General features: G+C 38.6%; 2 protein-coding genes across 4 annotated transcripts in view; one reads left to right on the top strand and one right to left on the bottom strand.

Annotated features, from left to right (window-relative positions):
* arhgef38 (Rho guanine nucleotide exchange factor 38) overlaps positions 1–3,695 on the bottom strand; it is a 28,068-nt gene extending 24,373 nt beyond the window's left edge. The window contains exon 1 of the mRNA XM_088341875.1: positions 3,386–3,695. Coding sequence (XP_088198001.1) covers positions 3,386–3,590 — 205 coding nt within the window. The 5' untranslated portion in view covers positions 3,591–3,695. The remainder of the gene's footprint in view (positions 1–3,385) is intronic.
* Positions 3,696–12,893: 9,198 nt separating this feature from the next.
* On the top strand, positions 12,894–22,761 carry ppa2 (inorganic pyrophosphatase 2). Of its 3 annotated transcripts, XR_015851111.1 has the most exons (13): positions 12,894–13,122; positions 17,450–17,511; positions 17,589–17,633; positions 17,713–17,766; positions 18,303–18,422; positions 18,642–18,728; positions 18,834–18,960; positions 20,730–20,857; positions 20,929–21,014; positions 21,102–21,171; positions 21,259–21,313; positions 21,390–21,530; positions 22,345–22,761. XR_015851111.1 is itself a non-coding variant. In XM_088341884.1 (12 exons), exons 1-12 carry the CDS (start codon positions 12,930–12,932, stop codon positions 21,410–21,412), a joined length of 1,050 nt encoding a protein of 349 aa, XP_088198010.1. In that variant the 5' UTR covers positions 12,894–12,929; the 3' UTR covers positions 21,413–22,761. The 3 variants fall into 3 exon arrangements, 2 of the variants coding, with proteins under 2 accessions (XP_088198010.1, XP_088198011.1); XM_088341884.1 differs by having other exon boundaries at positions 21,390–22,761; XM_088341885.1 differs by having other exon boundaries at positions 21,274–21,313; positions 21,390–22,761.
* Positions 22,762–22,826: the final 65 nt, after the last annotated feature.

Here is a 22,826-nt window from a genome sequence, read left to right on the forward strand (position 1 = left end):
GGTCCCATTTTATTAAATTTTACAACTTTTTGGGGGTTGTTCAACAATACAATACAATTTGGGGTTGGTTTAAACAGCACAGCTTTGGTGGGTTGTTTTATGCAATAAAACCTATTTATTTTAGGTTATCAACAATATAATTTTGTGGGTTTTAAGAAAAATGCATTTTTTCTTAAAACCCACATTTTTTTGTTGTCTTAAACCAATAGACTAAACTTGATGGGTTTAAATTAAACTACCCCCAAAATGATATGTAAATAAGATTAGTTACATTTTTGAATACAACAACCTGATTTTTGTTTTTGTTTTGGGCTTGTTTGTTAAAAAAAAGGGTATTTGTGTAAAACAACCCAATAACCTGGGTGTAATTAACACATGTAGTGTACATGAATAATTCAAATATAGTAAAAAGAATATAAGAAAGGCAAAGTCCTTTACCAGCATTTAATGTGTCACAAAAGCAGAGAACATAACCTAAACGCCACAAAGTTTATTTAATAAAAATATGAAAGCCACAAGTGATGCAAAAATGTGCACGTGAACAAAACATGCCTACTTAAAATTTTCGAATGGTAGGGTTTTCCCCAGTAATTTAGGATCCGGTATCAGTATTGTCAGTTTGTCACACACGTCCCAGATGTCTTTGGGAGCAAAGTGCGCTGCAATGGCCTGACCTAGATGTACATGTTCGGGCCACTACCCGTCAATGCTGAGGTCCAGCTCATCTCAATTGATAACGGCCACCAAATGATGAAGGTGCTGTATCTGAGTCAAATCACGCGACGAATCCTGCTACTGGTAACCATGGAAACTAATACTATCTATTTCATAGGAAGGAGCAAACCCCAACACTCAAAAACGGCTTGGAGAGGGATGGGCCCTGCCAAGCTGGTCTTGCCCAAGTGGTGCCCCGATGACTCAGGAGGTTAATGGATCTGTGAACTGTGAACTGTGAAGTCCACTCTTGCTCAAATGGGTTATTTTTCTACGCAACTGAAACCAGCCCGTACTTGCAACTTAACCTATATGTGGGATTTTGGTCACATTAGCTGTGAACTACTTTCCAAATTAAAAGCTAACTCATTTATTTTAGACACATATGTGACTTTTTTCCAGCGCGGAGAATCATTTGTGAAAAGCTTGCATGTGACTGTACAGGACTTGTTTACCAGCTGGAGCGCGCCACACTTATCTGCACTGTTTGCATACGTGGATCCGTCCCCGTGAGAGTATCTCCTACTCAAAGGAGCATAGCAGGTGCACAGTATCCATGGCTATGTGCATGTCCTCTAAAAGTTTTCGTCTTTGTACATTGGCTGAAGTGTGTGTTACAATGAACACATTTCTGGAACATAGTTACCTTTGTCGGTAACGAGTACTGTAATGCCTTACAAATTACATTAGCTAACTCAAATGTCATTATGACACAGTGTGCTACTCCTCTACTTTTAAAAACTGATCATGGATTGCAATGTCTCTATCTGATGACGGACCTTCCCTTATCAATGTACAAATATTCAACCCTCATACCGCTAGCAACATAATGCTGAATACAGCACCAGAACGAGTAGACGTGTTTATATCCAGCTACAAAATACAACTGAATACAGTTACGGTGGCTCCCTCTCAGGCACAGAGTAATTTTTCCCTACTGATGTTCTGATATTCTCCCTAATGTCACATCTAAGCCATTTTTACAACTGTAAAATAACATACCGAAATCGGGGTCAGTTTATATACGTACATTTGGTTGCCAGTAACGAATGGTGGGCAGTGCGTTGGTATTGGTGTGTCACTTATACAGGAACAACAAAACAAAGCATTAACCTCATGCGAAAATGACATTACTGACAATAATTGTTTGTTTGTTTGTTTTTTTGAGAAAAATGCTAAAAACTGTTCAAGTCAAGTCAAGTCACATAAATTTGTATAGCTCTTAATCACAAAATCTCTCAAAGGACTGCACAGGCCACATTTGCACCATCCCCTGATCTGATACTGGCACACAGGCAAGGAAAAACTCAGCATGAGATTCTGTTGTTGTTTAAAAAGTTAAAAAAAAGAGTATTTCCTCGATCAAGTTTGTGTTACAATGATCGGCTGAGTTCAAAGAGCCTTTTTATTGTTATTTCCGCCGCACCTATCTGCTTTTATCTGAGTCTTAGCCAAGGTGGTCCGGGGGCAGAACACATAAGGAACTAGGAAAGGGGTTAGGTGGAGGAGGTGGAAAGTGATTTCATACACTTGCTTATGGTTTTCTGTTAGCGTTGCAAGAAAATGGTGAAAGTAAGTAAAGGACTGTTTCAAATACAATCGAAATGCCAACACAAGCCCCAAAAAGATGAAAAAAGAAAGAGTTTATTCAAGCGCACCTAAGGTATGCACGTACAAGTAGCTTGACAGAGGCGTCAATGAGGATTTATGCCATAAAATAGCATAGGCCAGTAGAACATTTCCAAATTCCGGACAGCACCTTCAAATTTTGAAAACAATATTTGCATTTAAATAGTCTTATTTTTGTGATTATCAATTAATTGGAAGTGATTCAACAAAATGAGTTTGTCAACACAATCGCAAATTAGTGAATAAATATTAAGATGTTTTCTCATGTAATAATGGTCTTACCAAAAACCTGATGAATTTGTGGGAAACATTAATAAAAAAAAATACTTGTATGCGATAGTGGTCTTACAATACGACTGGTATCACATACTAGATATTTAATTAGTTAAGGCAATTGTCGCGTGTCGACATTTAAATTATGGAAATCATAATATTAAGAATTACAATTCCGAAAAGATAATAAAAACATATGAATAACTGAGATAGTCTTCCTATGTATAAATGAAAAAAATGACTGTAAAAAAAGTGCTGAATGTTGGTAATTTTATTTGTAAAATTATTTCATGATTATTTTATTGTTATATAATTATTTTGTAATACGCCATGCCTAGAGAAGGAAAGAACACATTTGGGATATTACCCAGAAATGGAGAAAGAAATCTTAGGGTGGTTCATAAACAAAACACAACATGGATATGGAGTGTCTCGGTTAAGCGTTCATTTGTAAACTCTCATGATTGGACAAGTCGAACAATTTGAAGGGTTTACCGCTTCCACAGGTCTGTGTACACGTTTTCTACCATTCTTTTATTATTATATATTTTTTTAATGATGTGGCTATTTTTAAGCAGTTTTAGGGGGCCGACTTTAATGTGAGTATTCATGGTAATCCATCAGTAGGTAGTTACTTTCAGAGTAACATGCTGTTTTGGGGTGTTTGTATTCTGAAGGGTAACCGTTACGAATCACTTTTTTCTCTAATGCCCCCAACGTTCCATATTTGTGTGACCTCCTCTGGAGATGTCATGAATGGACAGCTTACCTTTAAGTTTGGCGCTGTACTCCGTCTTGTCAGACTGACTGCGCCTCACCAGCGTTCCCAGGTTGATGTCACCTTTGCACGTGTCCTCATCCACTATGCTGTCGGTCTTTCTCCTCTCCAGGTAGCGCAGGAACACGGGCCGGTTCCTGCGCTTGACCACCCTTTCCTTATTCTTCTCAGCCCCGCCGGCCTCCTTGGGATCCATGGTGAGCTTTTCCACCGCAGCTCCCGGAGCTGGAACAGGTGCACTCTCGTCTTTCCCCTGTAATGCTGCCTACATGCCCTGCACAGGTAGCAAGGCTCCACCCTACAATTGTGCACCTGACATAAGAGCTGAGTGAACACGCCTCTCCTCTGCTGTAGGGTTGGGACTTCCTTCTAAAAACTTTTTTTTTTCAAACTTGAAACCTGAGAGAGAATGTCAGCGCTCTCCTGTGACCCTGTTAATAAATGATTAAATGAATACAATCCAAATAATTAGTTTCAATATTTAAGTGATTAAAATACAGTAATGGATGATAATGTCAGCGCTCTATAATGGCCCTGCATAAAAATATTTCAATTAATGAAATTCTAATTACTGTATTTTCCAGACTGAAAGGTGAGGGTAAAAACCCCAAATTGACCAGAAATTTGAAAGCGCGCCTTATAGTTCACTGCGCCTTATAGACCAGAAAATACAGTGGATACATTTGGAAATGCATAGTTACTATTAAATGATATTGCATAGGGTAATTGTTCTGCCTTTGATAAACATAAAGTGGTCTTCAAGTGCCCTCTTATGGTTAACATGTTAATTGTAGGGAAATGGAAATAAAAGAGAGCGCAGAACTTCAGTGGCAGCTAAGACGCCAGCTTCCTAATAGGAGTGGGCGGATCGATCTGAATATCGATGTTTTCAATAACAAGGGAGTACTTTGATCGGATCGATACTTCTTCCTTGAAGCAGAGAGCCAAATGACACTTTTCATTGTTGACTTTATTATCAAAATGTTGTGCAATGGAAGATATTTGAGTTGTTTTGTTGACATTGTTATACAGCATTTGTGTTTTCGTTATACAGTATTGCTGTTTTGGGGGTTGGACTCTTGACTTTTGTTCTGAAACTTTTGTTCTTGGTTTTCCTGGCTGTGTGCTTCAGGTCGTTGTCATGTTGGAAGACCCAGCCACGACCCATCTTCAATGCTCTGACTGATGGAAGGAGTCTCTCACAATACACAGCCCCAGTTATCCTCTCTTTCATGCAGTGCACTCGTCCTGTCCCATGTGCAGAAAAATACCCCCAAAGCATGATGCTACCACACCTATGCTTCACAGTAGGATGTGTTCTTCAGATTACACTCTTCATTCTTCTTCCTCCACACATGCTTCGTGGAATTATGACCAAAAAGTTGTTTGGTCTCCATGACTCCTCTGTAGCATCCAAATGGTCATATGCAAACATACTATTCTATTCTATTCTATTCTATTCTATTCTATTCTATTCTATTCTATTCTATTCTATTCTATTCTATTCTATTCTATTCAATACTCTGCTCTGCTATTCTATTCTATTCTATTCTCTGCTATTCTATTCTATACTCTGCTATTTTATTCGATTCTATTCTAATCTATTCTTTTCTATTCTCTTCTATTCTCTTCTATTCTCTGCTATTCTACTCTATACTCTGCTATTTTTTCCATTCTATTCTAATCTATTCTATTCTGTTCTATACACTGCTATTCTATAGTATTGTATTCTATTCTCTTCTATACTCTGCTATTCTATTCCATACTCTGATATTCTATTCTCTTCTATTCTCTTCTCTTCTATTCTCTTCTATTCTCTGCTATTCTACTCTATACGCTGCTATTTTATTCGATTTGATTCTAATCTATTCTATTCTATACACTGGTTTTCTATTGTAATGTATTGTATTATCTTCTATACTCTGCTATTCTATTCTATTCTATTCTATTCTCTGCTATTCTACTCTATACTCTGCTATGTTATTCGATTCTATTATAATCTATTCTATTCTATTCTATACACTGCTATTCTATTGTAATGTATTGTATTCTCTTCTATACTCTGCTATTCTATTCTATACTCTGCTATTCTATTCTATTCTATTCTATTCTATTCTATTCTAATCTATTCTATTCTATTCTATTTTATTCTATTCTATTCTATTCTATTCTATTCTATACTCTGCTATTTCATTCTATTCTATTCTATTCTGTTCTATTCTTTGTGTTGATATTGTCATTATAAGCAATATTATTCTTCAAAATTATCATTACTAAATACTATATTCATTCATTCATTTTCTGACTTGGGTCGCAGGGACAAATAGTTTGATGAAATAATATTTTATCATAGATTAAGTATTATTACGACACAACAAATATTTTAATAACTTCATTATAATAATTATTAGTAGTACTACTACATAACTTGAACTATCCGGATGATTGACAATTACCATTTTAATACACACTCACTTTTTTGTTACCAATTACAATTGTAGTCACACTAACAATACATATTATGAAATAGAATCTAACCAAAATGCTTGCAGCTGATTGTTCAATAAAGAATTTTCAAATAATGATTTCTTTCTCACATATTACAGCAAATGAATAAAAATGAAAGTAAGTTGTGCATCAAATGTAAGTCAGGTCCAGCAGGTTCTTTGGCAGCACAAAGAATGGGTCCATTGACTTCCGATTGAAAGCCCATGTAATGCGAGCTTACCAGTTTCACTCCCTTGGCACTAAATGCACTCACCGGGCGTGCATATCATTCATACAACAGTGACCATGACACATGAGTGCGCCATGAAAGTTTTCGTCATTTGGAATCCTGTTTAGCTTCATGCAAACGCAATGTTTGTAAAGTTCAAATGTTTGCTCCCTAAGGGGGTTAATGTTACATCACAATCTTGAAGTGCAGGTTTCCTAGAAAACCCGAGCGAAATGCTTTCGATAAAATCGTCAAAACGAAGTATACGAGAGCGTTTCTCGACATTTTTCGATCCAAAAAGTCTCAAGGCACACTGTGTGTGGAAAATGTTTATAAAATTAATTCCCGGCACCAGTTTCATGTTGTTGTTTTTTTTTTATCTGAAATGATCCATCAATTCTCTGCACCGCTTATCCTCAGTAGGGTCACGGGGGTGCTGGAGCCCACATCCCAGCTGTCCTCATGCAGTGGGCAGGGGATATACCCTGAACTGGTTGCCAGCCAGTCACAGGGCACACAGGGACAGACAATCCACTCGCTCATTCACACCTAGGGACAATCTGGACCAGCCAAATAACCTGACATGCATGTTTTTTGGAATGTGGGAGGAAACTGGAGTGCCCAGAGAAAACCAAGGCAGGCACTGGGAGAACATGCAAACTCGACTCAGGGAGGCTATGATAGCTGGATTCGAACTCCTGAACATCTGCACTGTGGTGTTACGCGCTAACCACTCAGTGGCTGTGCCGCCAATCTCAAATGATCATGTTGCCTAAATTGACATTATAGGTTTTCTGATTATTTGTGGTCACCATGCCTCAGGATGTAACACAGGGTGGTCATTTTGATGAATAATTTTGTATTTTATCATTTTTTTAACCTGTTTTGTGAGTTTTAGTATACCAAAAATAATACTTAAAATATGTAAAACTGATCTGCCATTGGGGGAAAATGTATGACTATATGTTTTTTTTGTGTGTGAAAAAAGAAATAAAACAATTAAAACCGGTAAATTATAAGATTTTTACTTCAATTATTTTATCCTCTTTTTTTCCAGGGTACTCTTAAAGGTATGGGTGGATCATTTGAGTGGTCCTTAAAAGGTTTAGAATAGAACATTTTCTCTATTAAGTATGTGTTAGCAACGCCCAACTGAGTTCAAAGAGCCTTTATATTTTCCCCCACTGCAAATGTAAATGGTCTGCCTTTATATAGCGCTGTTCAAGTCATTGGAGACCTCCCAAAGTACTTCACAATGTACTTTACACTTACCCATACACGCACACTAACATACCGATAGCAGCCTCAGCCATGCTGGGCAACTAAATGCTTACCGTGGGCTTAGGGATTCAGTGTCTTGCCCAAGGACACTTCAACATATAACCACAGGAGCCGGGAATCAAACCTGAGACCTCTTGATCCAAACACAAGCACTTTACCTCCTGAGCTACTCCACCTATCTGTTTTATATTACTTTAACCAAAGCTGTTCCGGGACTCGCAACATATTCCGTAGGAAGAAAGGCTGGAAGGTCGGAAAGTGACTTTATGTTTTTGATTGCAGTTTTTGTGAGCGTAGCGTGAAAATGGTAAAAGTAAGAAAAGTTCTGTTTCAATGACAGTCCAAACGCCAACCCAAACCTGCAAAGAGATGAAAAACTAAAAGTTTAGTATAGTGTATCCAAGATATGCACATACTCATGAATGATCTACTTGAGGATGCTATCATGACTTTAAGCCAGGAGATGGCGGCAGAGAGTAACCAATTTTCAAAAATTCTCACAGCACCTTTAAACTGTTTAATCAAACAAAATAAGTAATTGCATATATTTCCCTGAGCCTCCTCATGAGAAGATTATTAGTGTAAGTAAGTAAGTTTTGTTTATTTGAAAAGGAACACCAAGTATGCACCACAGACTCATGTCACATACTATAACATTTTGACGAAAGCTAATTCTTAATGTCTGTCCCCAGAATGTCATGGTTGCCATGGGGTGCAATTGGCCGCGTCCGTGTGTGTCACGGTTGCCATGGTGCCCAATTGGCCCCGCCCGTGTTTGTCACGGTTGCCATAGTGCCCAATTGGCCCCGCCCGTGTGGTGCCATCTGCGGCTCGTTGAGAGATTGACTTTCTGCTTATATAAAGCTCAGCGCTCTCTTGCTTCGGTGTCAGCCCGTCAAACGAACTTCTGCCCCACAAGACGTGGGTTCTGACTTGGTCCTGTTTTCCTGTGATATATCCAGTCCGGTATTGTTCCAGTCTATTGTTGTCCTGTTTAATTTTTGGTTCCAGTTTAGTTCCCGTCTGTTTTTGTCCTGTTTATTATTTTCTCCAGTTTTCATTCCTGTCTAGTTTCTCCTGTTAATTTTCGATATCCTGATCCCGTTATCAATCCGGTCTGTCAATTCCTGTCCGTCATCGACCCCATCTGTCCGATAACAACTCGGGCAATTGGAATCGGTCTTGTCGGTCTCTGGCTTCTGGTCTTTCCACGCCAGACCAGCTACCTAACGTGCATAACTCCCCATTTCCCGTAAAATAAAGGCTTGTGTGAGAACGTCACACGATTGGGTTCTGTATCTGTTCTGGTCCCTGACACAGAAGGGGTTTTACAGAAAACAGCATATATAAAATACACAATATTATAAAACAGCACAATTGCAGAAGCTACAGGTGGTCAGATGTCTGACCTCTGATTATAAAGTCTTTAAGTTTATTTTTAAAAAGGACACAGTTGTATTCTTCCTTTAGTTCAGAGAGTAAACAATTCCAGGCTTTAGTGCCTTGTACAGTAAAAGCCGATTGTCCAAAGTAGTTTTCCGCCTCGGGGCTTAACAGTTCTCGCTCTGAGCTCCTCTGGTTCTGGAGCCCGCAACCCTGAGGAGAACCATGCTCTTACTAAGTACCCGAGGGGCCTGGTGATGCAAACGTTTATAAAAACCTTCAACTGTGCACATTTAATGAAGTTCTCAAAAGATAACATTTTTTAGTTCTCCAAACTAACACGATGAATGGACGAAAAGAAAACAAGGAATCTGCGGCTACCTACTGGTATGGATGGATGTTACAGTTACTCTGCTGGTCACTGGAAGAAAGCAAAGAATCTGAAGATTGCATGTTTTTTTTTTTTTTGCAAAGATAAAAGTGGGCAATTTCCTGTGGCACAATAGACAATGTCACTAGTGTGTCACGGACACTGGTTGAAGCATTGTTTTTCAACCCTTTTTGAACCAAGGTACACTTTTATTTGTAAAAAAATTCCGAGGCACACCGTCCGTCGAAAATGTTTAAAAATTAAGTTATGTCAAATATTTAACTGTGCTACCTCATAAGCAGATAATTAGTATATAAAAAGAAGAATATAATACTTAAAATAAAAAAGAATGATGTGCTTTATGTCACGACCGGTACAAAGGGTAGGCCCAATCGCGTAACATTTCTCACAGGTTTTATTCAAAGAAAGAGGAAGGGCTGCGCCCACGATCCGATGCTCGCTGGACACCGGAAGCAAGTCGCTCTCGCAATCGGATTGCGATCCGTATACGGAAGTGGATGTTCTGTAGCGCGCGATGGCGGTGCCAGGGACGGAAAACAGATCCATAGCCCGGACAGGAGAGCAAAATCGTGTTCGGGGTCAGAAACGGATCGTAAGCTGGGACCGGAGAGCAGACGTGGTCGGGATCAAAATAGGTCGTACCCGGAGAGAAACGGGGAGATCAGGAACGGGCAGGTGGAAAAACGGGTGCAAAATCGGGACACGCGGGAGTCAGGGTCAATAAAGGCTTGCCTTGTGTCAACAGAGGTTCGCAGAAGGACTGACAACAGGGGAGTAAAAGGACTGGGTTTAAATAGGGACAGGGAGCCAATCAGAGCTCGCAAAATGAGTGGGCACAGGTGACTCACATCGGTAATCATGACATTTTATTTATGTTTTTATTTTTACAGTGCAATCTTAAACCACTTTGTTAAACAACTTAAGCTATTATATGTAGTGTGCTACCTCATGAGCAAATGGTAAATGGTCTGCATTTATATAGCGCTTTTCAAGTAAATGAAGACCTCCCAGAGCACTTTACAATGAGCTGAATTCACACTTACCCATTCACACACACACCCACACACCCATAGCGGCCATGCAGCCAGATAATTAGTACATAAAAAGTATAGAAAAATCTACTGCCACCTACTGATATGGATGACTATTACAGTTCCTCATCTGAAGAAAGCAAAAATACTGAATAATGGCCTGATTTTTTGGAATGATAAAATTGGGCAAATTCCAGTGGCACACTAGACAAGGTGTCACGGCACACTAGTGTGCCTCAGCACACTGGTTGAAAAACACTGGGTTAAAGCATACGGGTTTAAGAAAAATGATACGTGCATGATTGCAATAAATTTGAAATGGGATTAAATGAGACAACTGATCCATGTTGAGAGAAGCCCCAAAAAAATCAACATCATCATGCGATCTCTCTGCCAACGACATCAAAAACATGCATTCATTTATTACAACCCACTCAAGTCACAGATGACGCTATTTGTTTGAACGTGCACTGTCGTCATCTGATAAGATAAAAGATTAAAAAAAAAACCAGGGCCGATTGTTTGTTCATTGCACAGTGCTGGTGGACTTTGAGCGCTTCATGCAGTGTCAACATTAAAGTCCAAAGACTGTCAAGAGGGACACAGGTAAACATTTTTTGCACGCTATTGGATTACCCCCAGTTTGGCACGGTATAACTGTGGTTAATATGTAATTGAAACTTAGTTTGTCATTCTGAGAAATTAGGAAATTAAAATGACCCGTTTTAAGGTTGTGACTCACTAGCATTTTTTTCTTTACACTTAGTTAAAAATTGCCCTGACTTGGAATTGATTTTTATGATCATAAATAGTAAATGTGTGAAATTTGTCTTGAATACAATTAGAAAAAGCAGTCATTTTCAACTATGGGTTAGGAATTATTTGTGTTTTATTTTACTTTGGTCTTTTTAGCTTTATTTAGATTTATTGAGAAATTATGCTGTCATTATTTCATGCGGCCTGTTATCAAAATCATAAATATATATCGGATTGCGATATATATATATATATATATATATATATGTATATATATTTATAGTGAGAGAGAGAGAGAGAGAGAGAGAGAGAGAGAGAGAGAGAGAGAGAGAGAGAGAGAGAGAGAGAGAGAGAGAGAGAGAGAGAGAGAGAGAGACGCAATGCTTTGGCAGCATGACGAAGGAGCGGAAACAAGCTCTTCTCAGCGAGATGCAGAGTACGCAGAGCATGTGTCTGGTCACTATATGGTATGAAAGAATGATATGAATTTGCAACGGAAATCTTAGGTTAAGGGGTGCTGGCCTTCGGTGTGAATTTGTGTCTGTCTGTCTCTGTCTGTCTCTGTCTGTCTCTTGTCTCTCTCTTTCTCAGAGATGGGAAGCTGCGTCGTTGCTGTTATGGACTTTTTGGACTAGTTTACCAGCTTGAGGCGTCGTTGCTGTCATGCACTTTCTGGAGATATTTCAACATGTTACCTAGTGTTCTCTTTTATTCATGTTTACTATGTTTGTGTACTGTGACTCAATGCTAAATCTATTCCACCCCGGTCATCCCAGTAGGGGGATCACCACTTGTGAGGCCCCTTTTCAAGGTTTCTTTTTTCCTCACGCTGAGGTTTTGAGTTTTTCCTTGCCCGCATGTTGGTTTAAGATCAGGCGATGGCGTAATTGTTATCCTGTGCCGTCCTTCGAGATATCTTGTGATTGAGGGCTATACAAATAAATGTGACTTGACTTGACTCTCTGTCTTTCTCTCCCTCTACTGGCGGATTTTCAATGTTTCTAGGTGGTTCTTTTCCCTATTATTTGTGAAAACGGAGGAATTTCTGTATTTGGGATTTTTTTTCATATCCTTTAAAATAATAACGTAGAGAATGCGGTGAATGATAAATCGTTAAAAGGCCAAAAAATGTCATTTTGCTGCCCTTGCCAAGTCAAGTCATGTTTATTTGTATAGCCCTTAATCACAAAGAGTCTCAAAGGGCTGCAGAGACCACAGACTACAGTGCTGTATTGCAATCTACAGACTATTAGTACACCATCCCCTGATCTAAAACTTACATGAGGGCAAGGAAAAACTCAAAACCTCAACATGAGGAAAATGAAGAAACCTTGAGAAGGTGAGGTAATCCCCCTTCCAGGACGAGCAGGCTGAAATCAATGTTGCAATAACAAAGAATAAACAGATACAGTGGGACCTCGCTACTTCGCGGTTCCACGTTCGCGGGTTCAGAGCTTCGCGGGTCTAAAAAATAATAATAATAAAATAAAATAATCCCCCCCCAAAAAAAGAAATTTTTGTTTTTAAAGCATTTTTGAAGCTACTTTGCAGATTTTCACTTTTCGCGGATGATTTTGGTCCCCATTAACCGGGTCTAAAAATAATAATAATAAAATAAAATAATTTAAAAAAAATTAAGCATTTTTGAAGGGGCATCGTTACTTCGCGGATTTTCAATTTTTGCGGGTGGGTTTGGTCCCCATTAACCGCGATAACCGAGGGATTATTGTATTGTCAACATGAGACATAGGCAGAACTACAACCCCTCCGACACACACACGTTTTTTCGAGGTATCATTTTTGTTTTAAGGATGGCAATTTATAATCTACTCAGCAACTGCATCGAAAAGAAACTGGGAACATGTTTTGCGTAATCCTCACAAAATAACTTTTATTGTTTTAGGACTTTCACCGGAAGTGCCGTAACTCTAGTAGCGGGAAGTCAGGAATCAGGAAGTGACAGCGAAAGCGTCAACCATGCGACTGCCGCTTCTTCTCCAGTCTTCAGGCTACATCTCCCGGGCATTTTTGGGGCCGTTTTCTAACTTTGGAGACAAACTCTTTTCTCGCACAGCTCAATTGCTGCATTCAAAAACGTTGAGAAAAATGATGCACTACCAAACTGAAGAGAGAGGTTGCCCTAACACTAAAGATTACCGGATCTATTTTAGTAAGTGTGGAACCGCCATTGTCATAACAAAAACACAAATACACACGCAAGTCTAAGTTTAATGGCGACACAGGACTGAGTTAATGTTTGACCTTGTCTGTATATTGTAACGTCACTCTGAAAGCGCCACCAAGGTTTACATACTGAGGGACAACTTACTGTACAATGACGTACGAGGTTTAAAAGCTTGTGGGATAACTGGGTTTGATAATTATTCGTATATCCGTGGGTGGCGGAATCCCTCAGCCACTAGGGTTGTATGGGGCACCATTTCCTGTGGTGTGTCTTGGGCTAGTGCAGTCTGATGGCGCCTGAACCTGTAAAAAATACTATCTATCACATTTGTACTCGCAGTATCCTTTCCATTGAATTTTATTTTTAAAATGCCAGTTCCAATGTAATTTCAATAAACTCCAAGACCCTAGCAACCAGGAATATTCTATACCAGGTTTCCAGAATAATACCAAAATACTTAGTAGTGCTCATTACTAATACAGTGGAACCTCGGTTCTCGACCAAAATCCGTTCCAGAACCCTGTTCGAAAAGCGATTTGTTCGAACACCGAAATCATTTTTCCCATTACAAATAATGTAAATCGTTTTAATCCCTTCCAACACCCTGAATTTTTACCTTAAAAGATAGAGAAAATAATTATGAATAGGATGTTTTACCTTTGTGGTGGTCAGCAGAAGGCACAGGTGGACGGTGGAGAGGGATGGAGGAGGAAGGAGAGTCCCCTTCCATAAAAACTTCGGGGAGCTCTTCTGTCTGAGGGGTGCTCACACGTTCAAATCTCTTTGCTACGGATGACTCGGCTACAGGATGTTCTTTTCTCCTAAAATATCTATCCAATGACACTTGCTTCTGCCTTCTTTTTAGCACTTTTCGGAAGTGGTTCATGACAATGTCATTAAAGTCATGATGACTCTGGTGGCTGCAGCTTCATCGGTGTGGTGAAATTCTGTTACTCGGCCCATTTGCTACACATTTGTTTAATCTCGGATGTCCCATGGTGTAGTGGAGGTGCAATTGCACCTTAGAAAATTAAAAGGAGTAAAAAAAATGTGATGTGAAACATCCACCCTTAGACGGTACCACTGCACTACAGTTAGCCATAGCTGTATCGCGGAATACTCAACGTGGTATTTTCATCTCCCGTACGCCGCTCAGCATCCCACCCTCGCGTACGCACTCACGCGTCGTACCGGCGTCCTCATTTTTGTTCGAACTACGAAGCAAGAATTTCTCGAATTTTTTGTTCGGACTCCGATTTGTTCGAACTGTGAGTCGTTCAAAAACCGAGGTTCCACTGTACTACATACTGATAATTTTGGTTGGTTGGTTGGTTGGTTGGATCCCTTAACCACTAGGGTTGTAGTGGCACCATTTCCTGTGGTGTGTCTTGAGCAATTGCAGCCTAGTGGCGCCCATCCCCACCCCCATACCTGTCAACCTCCACAGCTCCATGCCTGTCGTATTTTCCCGTACAAAATACAAAATAATCGTACACCATATTTTTTTTCTCAGAATGATGCATAATGGGAGATCCCCAGGCGGCAGACGCACGCGCACGTTAGCATTAAACCGCTCGCTTCGTTTGCAACGAAGAAAACAATACCGAGATAGAGGCTTCCGCGGCGAACTCGTCAGACTTGATTGATTTGCCATTTCGTGATAGTGTTTACCGGTTGGTACCCATCATTGACAAATTTGTGTTTTTCCGTACAGATTTTCTTGCATGTCGTACACGTCTTAAAATGCATAATAAACGTACTTTGTACGGTAAAACCGTGCAGGTTGACAGGTATGCATCCCTCTCCAGGCCAACTGATAATATTAGTACATAAAAATCCATACCCTCTGCAAAATGTCATTGATATTTTTAAATCAATACATTGAAATCTCAACCAAGTACTAATATTGAACTACCAAGCATATTCTGAAATCTCATTTGAAGTACTATTCTTTTCATGTTGAGGTTTTACAATTGCGTGTACCAAAAAAAATGTGGGGTGTGTAATTTGAGGTGTCCTTAAAAAGTTGAATTTATTGGAGCGCGTACAAAAAATGCAACATGACTTTAAGCCAAGCGATCGTGGTAAGTTTCAAATTCCAGACAGCACCTTTAAATCGGGTCACTAACACTTTTGAAGCTGAGAGTCACTATTTTAGATATGCAGGTAACTTATGTTATTACTACGTTATTATTATGTCATATCCAGGTTGTGTTTATTAGAAGTAGCATTAAAATAGGCTCAGATAACCACCCAAACCTCTGTGTTGTATAAGGCAACTGAGTAAATAACATACATAAATAATAGACCAATTTAAATATTTCTTTGGAAAGAATTGACAGGTTTAGTGGGCTAATCAGGTGTTTTAAGGGGCTACAACGCTGGTGACCCCTCCTTTAAATCATGTTTAAGCTCCAATACCTGGTATCAGTACTTGCCCAACCCTACTATCAACCCAAATGAGCAAATACCACTGTATGGAGAAAAAACGTTGTCAAAGTATGGATGTACCGTATTTTCACGACTACGAGGCACACCTAAAAGCCCATTTTTTTTTTCAAAAGCTGACCATGCATCTTATAATACAGTGCGCTTTGTATATGGATCGATATTGAGTTGCGAGGTCTCACAACTAAGGCAAGCAGCCGCCGACGAAATTTTCCCCCGTAGGCAAAGTAGTCGGCAGTGTATGCTGGGATATATATATATATATACAGGCTTTTCATTTCCTCACCAACGTGTCAATCATCGTTTGAATCGGTCATTATTGGCTAAAGTTATTCGGAGGTAAAGGAGGCAGGTTCTTTTTAGCATTTACAGGCTTGCATAGGCTAAAGCAGGGTAAAACAAAGCCTGCAATTGGCCGAAAAAGATGAATGTGAATTACACGTTAGGTTGCTTTACGGCCAGGAGAAAACATTATTTACTAGTTAGTATTTGTAAACTGGAATTATGGGTCTAAACAGACCGCTAGCAACAAGCAACGTCTATCGATGTAGATGCTTCTCGGCGGATTTTTTCTTTTATTTGTCGGGATTAGATAGATAGATAGATAGATAGATACTTTGTTCATCCCCGAAGGGAAATTCACATTTCCAGCAGCATCCCTGAGCTGAGAACAATCGAGAACAATCGAAAATAACACGGGAGCTGCTGGAGTGGCTGCCATTCGTGACGGCGCCGGAAGAAAAGATTCAATTTGAATCATGTACAAACAAACAAACAATTAAATCATGTACAAACAAACAAACAAACAAAATATTCATGTTTCAATAAGTGGAGTGTTAATAAAATGGGGGGAAAATAATTTCTGATACTGATATAACCAGGTAAAACTAATTTTAAGTTACCTGTCCAAATGAATGTTGTGCCATCTCACCTTTCCCACTCTCTCTCCTCTCACCTTTCCCACTCTCTCTCCTGCAGTTGACTTGCTGCTGCTCGCTCCTGAAACTAATACTTACCTCTTTGTGTATTGTTGACTTGCTGCCGCTCGCTCCTGAAACGGAGTTTGTCTGGTATCTTGCTGCTACGCTGTGCAAAAATAGTTTATTATTGCGTGTTTTGGAGTGTGTAAATATTTTACATGGTTGGATTTACCACACTCATGGATGTAAGGACCACAGTTGCGTATTATTATTAAACGTGATGGCTGCAAGATGACTTTGGTGAGCCACCCCAGCTTTATATTTTCCAGGAATGTTGTTTCAGACTGACCTTGATGTTTCTGTGATGAGTATTTTTAAATTCAATTTGATTCAAAGTGTTTGTTGTCATATGCCCTGTATAGAACCACAATTCCCTGCACAGTGAAATTCTTACTTTGCTGTCCTCACAGTTGCCAGCAAAAAATAAAGTAGAAACTAAGAGATGGTTAGCATTTCTTGAATCTCAAGCAAGAGTTTAACCTTCCTAATGATACGTGGAATGACGCATTTGAGTGATTGGTCACATCGTACAGACACCGTGTCCGTACGTGTCTGAGACACGTTTTTTCTTCTTTGCGAGCCGCCAGAAATTTAAGGGGTTAATAAGTTTGACTGAACTATCTGACTGTAAGTTGACGTTCCCACTGTAGCTAGCGCCCTATAGTCCGGTGCGCCTTATGTATGGAAAATGTTGGACAAAAAAAAGTGTTTTTTGGGGGTGTGCCTTATAACTCGGTGCGTCTTATAGTCGTAAAAATACAGTACCTCAAAATGTTATAGTCTTGTCAAAGTGGAGTATATGTACACACCTCTGTTTTAAAAAGATAAATCGGTCAACTAAATCTGTGCTTCCTTTTATAAAACGATTCTAATCTGTTCCTCAGAAAATTCAGGCGGCAACTACATTTCCCCTTTCCATGATATTCCTCTTTTAGCTGAACAACAGGTAACCCACTCTCTTACGAAAATAATCCATTTTCTCTCCTTTTCAAATTTGTTAACGTAAATGTTTTTTGTAAACAGCTCAGTGATTTGCCAGCCAAAAAGGCTAAGAAGAATGACAGCGAGGTACAGTGAGTTATGGTTTAGTCAGAGTTTAAACTTATGAAATTCTTTTTACGAAAAATATGGTCTGTATCTTGTTCAGATGCTCTTTAATATGGTCGTGGAAGTGCCTCGCTGGTCAAACGCGAAGATGGAGGTAAGTGGAGAATAATTTAGTGACTTTGTTTACCAATATAAATCAGAATACTGCGTCCTAAAATGTTTTATATTTTTACACATGAAATACAAATCTATTGTCCACCACTTAAAACAACTCTTTATAACTATGAATGACTATATATACTGCAATGTCTTTGGTTATTTATAACTCATTTCATGCCTTTCGGAATGTTTGACAAAACCTATGAAATATCCATATTTTTGCATGTTTTTTGAATGTTGATGTACAAAATAGCAATGCTCTTGTCTGAATGAAAATCAACTTCAAGACAGTAAGCAGGTACGAGAAATATACAAAAAATGTGTTGCTGCTGTTTCTGACTCGCTCGCGTTGACTTAATTTGGGAATAGGGCAATCATACAACTATAGTAGTAAAAAACTATTTTTTTTATGCTGTTAATTATCAGACCATTTTTGCACACAAACCTATACACTTGCCATGTCCTTGAGAATTGTGGGTGTTCGCTCCCTGACACACCAATACGTTCCTCCATCATTTCAACAATTTCCAGATAGCGACAAAGGAACCACTAAACCCAATCAAGCAAGACGTAAAGAAAGGCAAGCTCCGATACGTTGCCAATGTATTTCCACATAAAGGCTATATTTGGAACTATGGCGCAATCCCACAGGTAATGTAGTCATTATTAAGTCGACTTGAATGTCATTAGCAAGTGCTACTCATATTAATAAATCATAATTGTTAATTACTAACATAGCTTTATGTCGAATAGCATTGTTATTGATTTGTATTTTACTTGTAATTTGTTGCCAGCCTTTCGAGCTAATGTCAACCTTTTGGTTAGTTATTAAAAAAAAAAGACGTTGTTTAACATGGTTTATCTTGAAAGACGTGGGAGGACCCAAACCATATGGACTCCGAAACGCACTGTTGTGGCGATAACGATCCAATAGACGTTTGTGACATTGGCATGCAGGTAAGATGACTCCACTTTTAAATTTTCATTTTTTTTATGACAACAATATCCCTTTAGCTGTGAATTACAGTGTATATCTGCAATTTCTGGGGTCTTTTTCTTTAGGTGTGCTCACCTGGTCAGGTGATTCAAGTGAAGGTGCTTGGAATCTTGGCAATGATTGATGAGGGAGAAATGGACTGGAAGGTCATTGCTATCAATGCCAACGATCCTGATGCTGAAAGCCTCAATAGTAGGTGTACCTTTCAGAGCATTTTGAATGGGAATCTTTTTGCATGGGGCCATTTTGATTCCTATTTTAAAACAGGGGTTGTGATTCTATTGAAAACAAATACAGTAATTTGACATGATTTGATATACCATGTATTCCAGACTATAAGGCGCATCTTTAAACCAGAAATTCAAAAGTGAGCCTTATAGACCAGAAAAATGTTAACCATTTTAAAATCTTGAAACCAGATTTTATAATATTTATGTTCTATGAAATATATATATATCTTCAAATATATTATTATTTTTGATGCAACTATTCCATGCGCCTTATGGTCGGGTGCGCCTCAAATATGAAAACAAATAGCTCACAGAGGAATATTTTTAGGCTAAGCCTAGTAATCTGGTACAATTTACAGACTGCAAATACTGTAAATAAAATCCGAAATTGCCTAATTACAATGAAATGCTTCTACATACGATTTAATCAAGTTAATTTAGTTGTGAATTTAAATTTCCTCAGATTAATGTTATTGATGCAACCCTAGCTCTCACTGAAGTTTTAGTTGCCTGCGTTTTATAGTCCGGTAGGCCGTATATAGGAAATAGAAAGCTCACAAATAATTTACCCTGGTCATCCTGAAAGGGGGATTACCACTTGTGAGGTCCCTTCTCAAGGTTTATCTTTTTCCTCATGCTGAGGTTTTGAGTTGTTCCTTGCCCGCATGTTTGTTTAAAATCAGGTAATTGTGTAATTGTGATCCTGTGCAGTCCTATGAGACATTTTTGTGATTAAGGGCTATATAAATAAATGTGACTTGACTTGAAATAGATATTTAGAGGGTGTGCTTCATATTCTGCTGTGCCTTTCTGGATCAGAACTACTTTCACTAAAATTGGAAATTCATAGTTACAATGAAATAATTTTACATTCACTAAACATTTATGAATGAATCAAGTTAATTTAGTTGTGAAACCAGATTTCATTTGATTCATGTTTTACAAATTTGTTTTTTTACAACCCTAGTTCTTGCTGTAGTTTTTCAGTTAAATGCGCCATATAGTCTGGTGTGCCTTATATGTTAAATATAAACTCATGGGAATATTTTAAGTGTGTGCGTTATAGTACGTCAAATATGTTAATTATTTATTATATTTTATTTATATAGAATAGAATATATTCATTATCATAATTTTTAAATTGTATGTGTTGCAAAAAACTGTCAGATTGTTTGCATCAAGCCCAACCCTTTTTAAATGTACCAAAGTGATACCAGTATTAGCAGCAATCCAGTATACTGAAGGTGAAGTCGACTGAACATGTTGGTTCGGGTCTGTTTACATAAAATAAATTATACTCGTAAAAGCACAGCCAATTTGTCTCCTGTAACATGTTGCAACCTTTATTTCTATAGTATACCTTAGCAATAGTCGAAAGACAAACCTTGCAGGTTCATGGCGATGACAGTATCATCAAACTGAATCAGAAATGTTTTCAATTTAAACACTGATTGCGTACACTCAACACTGTTTTTTTAAGTGGTTACTCTGTAATAGTTGTTCTCAATGGAGCATTAACTCATTTATTGAGTGAAAACAACCAACCACACCTGCATTTATTAAAATACCATGATTCTAATCCATGTATGTTGATGATGTGCTTTGTTCTATAGTTGCCTTGTTACAATAATAGATTTAGTTCACCTGCAGCATTTTTTATTATTTAAAAAAAAAAAAAACAGTTCAGAGGACAAATCATTTTTGCAAAATTCTATTTTTGCCCCCCCCTAGGCATAGATGATGTTCGCAAGAGCAGACCTGGTCATTTAGAGGCCACCGTTGATTGGTTCAGGAAGTATAAGGTCCCTGATGGGAAGCCGGAGAACAAGTTTGGATTCAACGCTCAGTTTCAAGACAAGGTACAGTAACGGATCAAATACAAATACTTCTAAGAACACAGTTTTTTGAGACTTAGTGTTTTTCTGTTAAGGCCTTTGCTTTGGAGATAATCAAGTCAACACATGAACACTGGAGAGCTCTAGTGCAAAAGGAGACAAACAATAGTGAGATTGAATGGTAAGTTTACTTCAAGTTGACTGGAAAGTTCCTTGTTTTTGTCTTAATTTCATTAATGAGACTTTTGTCAATTTTGCTCTCTTTTAGTAAAAATGTATCGTGCTTTGACAGTCCTTTCCAATGCAACGCCAAAGAGGCAAGAGATGTGATTCAGTCGGTGAGACAATGAATATGCTTTTCATAGTAATTATTGCTTCCAGAAGACCCTCTTCATCAGTTATGTTTACTCATTGTTATAAAGCAGCTTTCCTTTACACAGGCCCCTGCACTTGGTTGCGGACATTCAGTTTCCCCAGAAGGTTAGTAGACCATGACCTACGTGAGTTATCATCCTTCACAAACATGTAATTTTTTTCTATATCTCTATTTGTATAGTGGACAAGTGGCATTTTGTCTGAGTACTCGGGCACTACAAAAACTCTATGAATGCCGTCAGTCATCATCGGCATCAATGGTGCTTTACTGTTTTCTGAAATTTCTGCAGGGGATATTAAGTCAAATCATTGAAATGACATGGTAAGCTAATAATGTTATTATATTTGTGCTTCTTATATGAAAGACATCCCGTACATTCAGTGGTGGTCCGTAGAGCCTGCAAGGCCTTCTCTACTGGCCTAAAAACATTTGAATCATGTGATGTTAATTGTATATTGTCTATGAATTCTTGAATCGAATCATCCATCAGCTTCCTTTCATTGCTCTTCCCCTAGTTGTGCTGCTTCCAGATGTGTTTTTTCATATTCAAGCATTAAATCAATCACATTCAAGCCATTACTTTTTGCCAGGGTCAGTAATCTGCCTGGAAGCCTTCACCAAAGACTTCTGAAGGCCCTGAGGCAGTGTTCGATAAAGCTGTTGATTTAGCCAATCAGATTTCGAGTTGGTGGAAGATGGCCTGCTAGAAGGCGTAAGGAAACGTCACCTATGGCAGTGATTTTCAACCACTGTGCCGCGACACACTAGTGTGCCGTGAGAGATCATCCAATGTCACTTTTTAAAATTTTATAAAACATTTATGAATAATTTTCAGCAAATATTATGTTATTGTCAAGTGTGCTGTAAAAACTGGGGGAATATTATACATTATATTGATATCAAACATAACGTTCAGTGTCACTTTATAACATTTTTGGTTAGTGGTTTGCCACACATTTTTTACAATGTAAAAAACATGCCCTGGCTCAAAAGTGATTGTGCCAACTGCTGTTAAACGTGAGGACAAAGGGCCCCTTGCCACGCCACACATACATCCTGTCTTTCTTTTTTTTTTTTAAATCTAGGTTAAACGACTGTATACACATTAATATCTTATATATTTATTTGTCTGCAGAGGTTCCATTGACCAACATTTTCTATCATTGAAGGATTTTTTTTAAGAGTTAAGGAAAACATTTAAAGCCGTCCGTCATTTTGAAGGATTGAAAATTTGGAGAACGAAACCCCAGCAGCAACATGTCCATTCTACGCGCGGCACTTAGATGTCACCGGGAGAGAAGCTCGGCCTGACCCAGACTTAACGATAGTCTTTTTAGGCCCGTCGGACTCGGGCTTACCTCTGGTGAAGGCCTAGGGCTAGGTGAAGGCCTAGGTCTGACATGAACTGGCCGCCACTGAGTGCTTAGAAATCATGTTTTTTTTTGGTCTTGTATAGCTTTGGACTTTACTGTCATTTTGTGTCTTTGTTATTTTGAATGTGTGATGTTTTCTTGCTATGTAACATGCACAATAAAAGGTGCACCAAACGCAACACACGTGTCTTGAAGTTTGTGAATGTAACATGTTTGCTATTTGGACTTTTGAAGGAGAATCCAC

The sequence above is a fragment of the Urocampus carinirostris genome, chromosome 8 (assembly GCF_059441175.1).
Source record: "Urocampus carinirostris isolate Australia breed hairy pipefish chromosome 8, RoL_Ucar_1.0, whole genome shotgun sequence".
Lineage (NCBI taxonomy): Eukaryota > Metazoa > Chordata > Actinopteri > Syngnathiformes > Syngnathidae > Urocampus > Urocampus carinirostris.